We start from the raw sequence: 9,084 nt of genomic DNA on the forward strand, positions 1-9,084 counted from the left end.
TCATTAGGTGATCAATACTTCTGAGTTATTTTCATTGAGCTGATAGGTCTGATACATTAAAGCTGACATTATACATTTGTCAAGATCACAGTGCAGTTTTTAACAGTGGAACAGGCTGCTAAAAATATTCCCCGAAAGACAATCAAAGAAACACAAGTTCTTCCCCCTGACACACTCCGCTGGTGCAGGAGCCCTGAAAAATCCAAATGCGAAGTGAAGCTCCTGCCTGCCAATGTTCAAAAACATGCAAGAATTCCCAGAGTGGATGGATGTGTTCTATTTTATAGGTACTTATGTCCAAGACAGGGCACTTAATATAATTTACTGAAGAGGAGAAAGAGTGGAATGCCTAACAGATAACAGGGCTTGTGGCTTTCTTGTCTGTGATAAGGCAGGGAGACTATGTCATGGTGGCTTTTGCCACAGCTTTCATAGTGCAGGGGCTCACAAACTGGGGGTTGCATTATTTAAAAGTGGGACAATTGTCTGTAGCTCTTCTTGAATATCTTTTGCTTCAAAGGTTTGAGGAAAGGGCATTAGGGGTGGCTGAGGTGGCCTCTGAGCTGTGTTAGATGCTGGGCCAGTGCTCTAGGCAGCCCAGGTAAGTAAGGTGGTGATGGAGAAGTCGCTGTGTGTGCCCAGCCAGCTGCCACAGTTCATCTGTGGGTGTGTGTATTTACACACACAATCACAATCAGCCAGGGACAACATCCACAGAAAAACAACAGGCTCCCACTAGATTTTGAGTGTGTGTTCTGCTTTTTGTAGATTGAGTAGCCACCAAGCTAGTAAGTGAAGGTTGTTTGGAAGATATGGACATGGGAGATAGGGAGGAACTCAAAGTCTCTAGATTACAGTCTTTTTGTTGTTGTTGTTTCTCATTTAAGTTAAAAAGAAGAGATAAATCTTGAAGTGTAACATTTTCTCCTCATCAGACACACTGCCCTTAATTCTAGCACATATGTACATCCTTTCCACTGTGCCACTGCAAATTCTAGTTTTATAAATTATTTTAACCCTAAGTTTGGTTAGGCTGTGACACTGTAACCAGCTTTTGCAAAAAAGCGACCACGCCTACTGCCCCTCACAGTCACTGCAGTCTAACGTATTGCTTCCTCTAGTTTCCAAATTCCAAGATGTACACTCTTTGGCTGCTGTTCTGAAGGGAGTAGAATTCCCAATTGTAAATTAGCAGTAGGTGAAATTCTATTTGTCATCAATTTCTCTTTGGGGTTACAGAGTAGAAAACTGCAGGCAAGCTGCTTCTTTGATGGCTCACTCCTAAAAATCTCTTTTTGTTCTTTATCTATTTGAACTGACAGTGATCAGAGCTGCAGCAGGACAGGGCTCTCTGGAGAAATCACCTTCCCCCTGCCTATTGACAGATCCCTCTGTTCTGCATCAGACGGGCTTTGTCCCATCACAGGCATCCAGGCCTTGGAAGGAGCCACCAATTAAACCTCTTGAGCTGGTAAAATCTGAAGCCACTTTGGAGTGTCTGTTCTGATTAGGCAGGATGAGAGGAAGCCCATCACCCTGCAGGCCCCGCTCCCTGGTCTCAATTTTCTCTCTTGCCTCCACCAGGTGCGAGAGGTGTGAGAGGAGCTTCACGCAGGCCACCCAGCTGAGCCGACACCAGCGGATGCCCAATGAGTGCAAGCCAATAACTGAGAGCCCAGAATCAATCGAAGTGGATTAACTGATTGACTGGTTGGAATTAAACTGCAAGGAAAGTCATGATTAAATGTCACGGACACTTAAGCAAAACCAAAGATTTCCTCTGAGCAACTTTCAATCAGTCCCAGAAAACCAAAAGCAGTAATAAAATAAGTAAGATGTTAAGAGATATTGATCCTGGCATGGAAGTCAGACCAGGAAAGAGATTATTTATTTATGACTTAGGGATGAGACTTATTTCAGTGGACAACTAACCTGGGATGGTTAACATTTCCAGTCCCACCATGTATTTTGCTTTGTTTCTAAAAAGCTTTTTTAAAACTGTTATTTAATACCAAAGGGAGGAATCGTATGGGTTCTTCTGCCCACCGTTGTGACTAACAATGCACAGGGACTTGGTTCTCGTTGCACCTTTTTTTAGTAACATGTTTCATGGGGACCCACTGTACAGCCCTTCATTCTGCTGTGTCGGTTTGGCCTGGCCTGACACTGGCTGCCCCAGCGGGGACCACAGAAGCAGAGCGAGAGCCTTCGCTGAGTCAATGCTACCTTCAGCCCCAGACGCATCCCATTTCCATGTCTTCCATGCTCACTGCTCATGCACTTTTTACACGGTTTCTTCCAAACAGCCCGGTCTTGATGCAGGAGAGTCTGGAAAAGGAAGAAAATGGTTTCAGTTTCAAAATTCAAAGGAAAAAGTTGAGGACTTATTTTGTCCTGTCAAGATTGCAAGAACATGTAAAATGTACGGAGCTTCATAATACGTTATATTGTTCTGAAGCAGCTCGTTGAGAAACGTTGGTTTTCAATAACATTTTAGCTTAAAAAAAAAAGGAAATGAAAATAAAGTTCTTTGGTCTAAGGCTGGAGATAAGGTGTTAGGCTTCATTGTAATTTTTTTAGTTGTTTCTGTGAAAGTGTTGAACATGTGAACAAAAATAGTGCCAAACCCCATCGTCAAGGCCCTTTTAGCAATTTTATCTTTCTTCCTCTTGCAGATGAACCCCAGGAGCCCCCTTTCCTCTCTCCTGAGTGTGGGAGGAGCATGTCTACAAACACAAGTGAAAATAGCCCAGACAAGGAGACTTTGAGAGGAGGAACCATGGAGAAGGTTGTGGTTAGAACAGATAGCCCAGGAGCAGCTAATTTTATCAATAGAATTACTTTTTCTTTTCTCGAGATTGATTAATTGAAAGAGAAGGAATTCTCCACACAATTTCACTATTCTTTGAGTGCTTAGAATGTGAGTTTAATTTCAGCTAGCCTGTTGGTGGTTCAACAGTGGTGCTCAATGAAATTGGGTCACATTTAATGAAATGATCTAGTTTTGGGAAGAACTGATAGCTCCCAGCAGCATCTCAGTGACTGTCTACCTCGATGGCCAGTTTAGATAAAAACTGTTCAGTTTTATCTAGAGTGTTTAATAACAACAGTTTCTGTTTGTAAATTTCATCATCACCTGATATCAGGACACAGTCTTTTAAGGAACTCCTTGTCTTTGAGCTTTCCCATTGTCTTCCCTCAATAAAAATGAGACACGTAACTGAAGTCACTACTAAAAGGCAAGGATACTGTGTGGTTTAATCTATTATTATGTATCTGGCTCTCAGAAAATCTCTCTTCCCTTTTAATTTTGCTTCTCTCTTCCTTAGCACCCCAGCTACCACATTTTAAATGGAATTCAACAGGGTCTAATTAATAAGTGTTTATAGTTATTTATATACATATATATACATATATACACATAATAATAATCTCTAGAACCCTGGGCCATAAAGAAAAATATGGCTAATTCTGACCTCTGTTGCCCAATCTCAAGCCTTTCACCTAGAATTTTCCTCCAGTTCTTACTGTCTCCTGGTCATGAAAGTAGTAAGGAATCTATGCTGCTGTATAACAGTAGCTGATTGAAACTATTCTCTCTGGTAGTTAGGAATGTGTTCTGATTTTACAATTCCCTGCCCTAAGTGATGGATACGTTTGCAAACAATGTGCGTCACTGGGAAGGGTGAATGAAATGTAGCCATATTAACCTGAAACCTGCAAGAAAAGGACAGATCAGCTTCACAGATGAGTAAGCTGTTCCATTTGTTAAGGTTGAAAGATTTACTCAAACTTTTTGAAAACAACAGTAGGGAATCACCTGTATGTTTCTAATTTTTTTTTTTCATTTGAAAAATCAGCTCAGCCATTTGCCACATTTCACAGTGGAACACCATGTACTACTCAGTTCTCATGAGCTTCAGAACGTGGGAGAATGAGAAGGCTTCCCTCCTCCCTTGATGTCTGGAATGGGAAGGTTTTCCTTAACAATGATCTCTCTGCCACCCTGATGGCTTTGCTAGCTGATCCCAAACTTCCACTGAATGTGGCAGTAACCTGTACTCCAAAACACTCTTCTAGTGTTCTGCTCCATTTAAATCTATTTTTATCCTCTATTATTAAGAGAAATTGTTGGCATATATATTCCACCAAATTTGGTCAGAAAATATTTTCTGCCTAACAAATAGAAAATTGGACTCTAATTGTCCAGGCATGTGGGCATATTCACAATTTTTACATTGCTGTCCTATTGCCAGCTTCTAGCAGACCAGCCTAGGCTGTCTGTCCACAAAGACAGGCTTACACCTGGACATTGACTTGGAACCCTGAAGCAGGTACTGAGATCATTTGGGTCCAAAATGATTTTAATCTAAGTGTATGCTGGGGAGGAGGTTTCTCTTTGAAACTTCCTAACAATTGCTTTAGCCTTTTCTATTTAAAGTGGACACACAGTCCCCTGGGATACAGCAAATGGGTGGTAGAAATTGCAGTCATAAAATTTGCCAGTTTTTCTTATTAGTAACTTCCTAATTAGTAGTGCTATAAAGAGAGTAAATGCTCTGGATCACTGGGGAAAGGATATTTAAGATAAGAAAGGTAGTCTGTCAGAGCTGAATCAGGGTTTGGCTCTTGAAGCAATCCTTCTTTACTCTTTTCTTTCAATGGGGACAGAATAATAATAATTTTTTCAGAATAAGACTTTTCATCCTAGCGTATGCTCCTATATTTAGCAAAGAGTCTAAGACGAAAGGTAATGCCAGAGAAAAGTCAGGGTGCAATAGGATGAGAGATGGAGCTGCAGATCTTTGCATTTCTAGAAAAGTCTCAATATCCCAAGGCAAAGTTGTATTTTCCCCAGGATATGTGCATACATTTTTCATAGATAAGCTTTTCATTTTTGTTTTGTTTTTATCTTTAAAAATGACTTTTTTGGAGGAGATATACTTCTAAAAAGTTATTGTATGGCTAATTAAAGCTATAAAACTTAATCTCGTATAATTTACATAATTTGATTCAGTTGGTACATTTTTTATTGTGTTCATTTAAATGTAGCCTTCTTGGGAAACTAAGTATAACAGGAAAAGATCATGACATCATTGTGTCCTCATAGGGCTCATAATTGAATTTTACCTTGTAAAAATTTCATTCTGGTCCAGGTATGCAAAGATTTATACGAACATTTAGCAGTTCATCAATTTTTAAATCAAATGTTCATTGTTTCATTCATTTATTCAACAAGTATTTATTGAACTCTTATTTTATATAAAGACCCCATTTTATGTGTTCACCATAAGCAGCATTATTTAAGTGACTATTCACGATAAAATAATATTCTCCTTCTAAGTGGCTGCTAGTAAAATGGGTGTTTTAGTCCTTTAGACCATTGTCTCAGTGAAGTTAAAGATTTTGTTCCAACTGGGAAAAATCTGAGAGAGGTAAATTCATCTGGGGACCAGAAAATAGCATATTGCAAAACAAGTTAAGATGCACAACTTGGTTGTCTTTGTTTAACTCACTGGGCTATTGGTTGTTAGCAGCAGTATCAAGAGACCAGGATTAGGGCCTGGGTCTTGGGTTTTTATGACCCCCCTTTCAATGATAAGGCAACAAGTGGGGTACAAGGCTGGAGTTGCTCAGGGAAGGAGATCTGCGACCCTGAATGGGTTGGAGTTGCCTCATTAGTGATAAGCGTTGGCAGTGTAGTCCCTTTCCCCAGTGTACAGAAGTAACATTATTTGTTTTGCACTAATTTAAAATATAAAATGCAGGTATCTATTGAGTTGTTTAAAATGGGAATCATGGCACGTCTCACAAAGAGGGCATCTCCAGAACAGCAGGATTAACGGGTCCCTCTGAGTGTACCCAGCAGCCTGCGTTTAGGAGCAAATTCATTGCTCTCATATTAAGGCTATGCATGCCTACAGAAACCAGGCCAGGAATAAGAAATAAATAATCACATTTCCTGAAATGTTTATCTGTTTCTTCCTTGACATGAATTTAATTATTTCCCAGAGCCTTTACTAGATCCTGACATCAGATTTTAAAAGATACTGAGATATATGCTTCTTTAAATGATAACTGTAAGTTCCAGAAATGTTATTCGCTTGTCAGGATCCTTTTAAGGTGAAGAGCTTTGGAAAATTTTATGCGCTAACTAGATAGCTGGGTGATCATCAACCCAAAGTTTAAAGTTCTCCCCTCGCTAGCATTTATCTGAACTACCACAAAACAACAGCGCAGGTTACTAGGAAGGCACCTATTTCAGCCCTCCCCAAGACTGCATTCTACAAACCCAAAGATCAGCTGTCAGGTACAACTGGCGAGACAGAGCCAAACTGAAAAGAATATTGCTTTATCTGTGGAAACCTTGCCACAGATGTTTAACCTGTAGTCCATGGCTGTGTTTAACATTTAAAATATTTATTTGGTTTCTTCCTTTAAATAATAAATGCCAGATGTTTCATCAGATCAATATGTAAAACGATAACAAAAAATATGTCAGAAAACAGGTCAAAGTCATGAAACATTTGAACTGTCTTTCCTATAGACTGAATATGCTACCACTGCACTTAGGAAGAATCTATGGAGGAAATTTTAATGGAAAAATAAGGACATTCTGTGCTTATTCCCACAGATGTTGATGGGAATAATGATAATGATTATAAATTATATTGTGCAATTACTGTCATGCCTTGTTCTAATGCTTAATGTGGATTATCTCTTTTAATCCTTAGTAACTCTATAACAAAGATACTATCATTATCCCCTTCTCGTATACGCTTAACAGTTTTAGCTTTGTAGCTTCTTTAGTTTTTTTCCTCCTTCAAAGCCATAAACAGGCAATTGTTAAAAGAGGAAAATACTTCTCTATGTAAAGCTTTTTTTTGAGAACAAGAGCTTTTAAAAATTAATAAACACAAGTATAATTTATTTATAAAATGTGTTTGTGGAAACAATACTGAAATGCTATTAAAACACGTATCATTATAGTTGCTGATTTTGTCATGCCCAAATCTCATTGCTGGACAGAATTTCAACTATTCCATTGCTGTCAGGCATTGTTTTTGTTTTTCTAAGCAGGAAACTAAAATTCCACATTGAAAGAAAAAAAATAACCCTCTCAAGTGTGATATACATTAGGACAAATGGCAACAGGCAGGAAGGGCAGGTTGTGTTGGAGAGTGGCCAGAAGAGAATAAGGTTCGAACACTATCGACAGGTAAAAACACATCCTCAACGGGGCTAAGTGAAATCTCGTTTTCTTTCTTTGTTCTGACTGAATGCTAAGTGAGTTACTTTTCAGGCATCAATGGAGTCATTATGCAGTTGTGTGCATTAAGAATATGGGCTTATGTGGTTAGCCTGTTGGTTTAAAGCAGTGAAGTAGAAAGACTGGAGTCATTATAGGTTTGGTTTGTCAAAGGCACAGATAGTGTAGTTACATGCATGAGGTACTCAAGGAACCAGTTCAAGTTCTGGGGCACAATCTAGATGAAACTGTGAGGTTTGTTCAAAAAGTAAGTGTACAAAATTTCATCATGAACTGGCTTTATTACAAGGCAACTCTTTACCGTGGTTTATTGAAACCACAATGTATACTACTTTCCTCCAGATTCTGATTCTAATGGGCACATTTGTTTGTTGAAATGATAAATATATTTTCCTTGTCAAACATGGTGGGTCCTGGTTGATATTTCCTGTTTCCTGCCTTGAAAAACATCCTTGTTGGTGCCTTTCTCCCACTTTGGCACATCACTCCCAACTGAAAACAGTCTAGATATAAACTTTAACAAGTTGGAGATCTATTTCTACAGCACAACTCTTTCATGTTTAAAAGCAATTATGCCATATCAGGTGATTGCCACATGTTGGGGAAAGCAGCCATCTTAGAGCAAAAGTCTGCCAACCCACAGTCCCTGTTGATCCACATGTGGGCATTGTCTAATGTTAACAAAATCAGCGCTTGTAGACTTACTTTCTCTGAACAATCTAGTACACTTCTCTAGTTTCTCCCAACCTGGAGAAAATGTATAGCAAAAGCCAGAGGCAAAATTATTCTCCTTAGCAGTCCTAAGTATTTCATGAAAAAGCCTTCCCCCAGTTTAAATGCAGAGGCTAAGGTGATGACTAACGAATTAAGGAAAACTTTGGCTCAGATCAGCAAAATTATTTTGGAAACTTAATGTCCCAAGGTAATTATTTTTTTTATATCAAGGGGAAGACATCCAGTTCTGTAGGATGCTAATAGAAGTGTGATATTTAGATGCTATTAGGACATTGTATAAATTTCTTTAATGTGGTTATTTTAAGTTTAGGACTGTAAATGTTCCCTACTGGAATAGAAATATGTCTCCCTCCAACTTTCCACCAAATAAAATGGTTAGAGTGAATGCCCAGTTTCACATCTGCCTTTTGGAGTTTGGAAAGCTTAAACAAGTCAGTTAAGAGAATGAGAAGAATCTCACTGTGGGTGATAAGGAGTGTGTAGTTTGCTGTAAGGGCCACTGATACGACAAGAATGATTATCCCACAGTAAGAATGGGTAAAACCTAATAAAGTTTTCTAACTTTATTAAGCTCACATTATTTAATGAAAAAATAGCTGCAAAGGACCAATGAGATCATGCATGCTGCTGTATTCTTGTGATAGAATCTACCAGGATTAAGTTGTATTTAAATGAAAAAACAGGTACACATTTAGAGAACATTGACCAAGAAATGTAAATATATTTGATTAATAAAACATTTTTATGATGACTCGATCTTCCCTTGGATTCTGTCTTTTCCAGTCCCACAGTCATTTTTCAAGCACCATCTGTTTGATTCTAGTGTGCAGCTTAGGTAGTAGGCAGTCAACAAACTCTTGTTGGGGAAGTATAAGCTAGAAAATACACCTAGCAAGCAGGAAGGTTGTTAAAATTCAGCCCTGAGGTTTATTCGGATGCATTTGAGATTACTGTTTTCCTTATTCATGTGCTCACATGCTCATTTGCCCAACCAAGTCAGGTGCACAGCTTCTTAAGGAAACTGTGCGCAGAGACCCAGCCACAAATCTGTGGCAGGCTGGACTTGATATTTGACCTCT

The 9,084-nt window shown here is 38.9% G+C and overlaps 1 protein-coding gene across 2 annotated transcripts in view; it reads left to right on the forward strand.

Annotated features, from left to right (window-relative positions):
* Positions 1-8,761, forward strand: part of PRDM6 (PR/SET domain 6) — a 106,202-nt gene extending 97,441 nt beyond the window's left edge. The window contains exon 8 of one of the 2 annotated variants that reach the window (XM_031011271.3): positions 1,585-8,761. In XM_031011271.3, the coding sequence (XP_030867131.3) occupies positions 1,585-1,699 (115 nt within the window). In that variant the 3' untranslated portion in view covers positions 1,700-8,761. The remainder of the gene's footprint in view (positions 1-1,584) is intronic. The other variant, XM_063706727.1, reaches the window with a different exon arrangement.
* The last annotated feature ends 323 nt before the right edge of the window (positions 8,762-9,084 follow it).

The sequence above is a fragment of the Gorilla gorilla genome, chromosome 4, assembly GCF_029281585.2.
Source record: "Gorilla gorilla gorilla isolate KB3781 chromosome 4, NHGRI_mGorGor1-v2.1_pri, whole genome shotgun sequence".
NCBI lineage: Eukaryota > Metazoa > Chordata > Mammalia > Primates > Hominidae > Gorilla > Gorilla gorilla.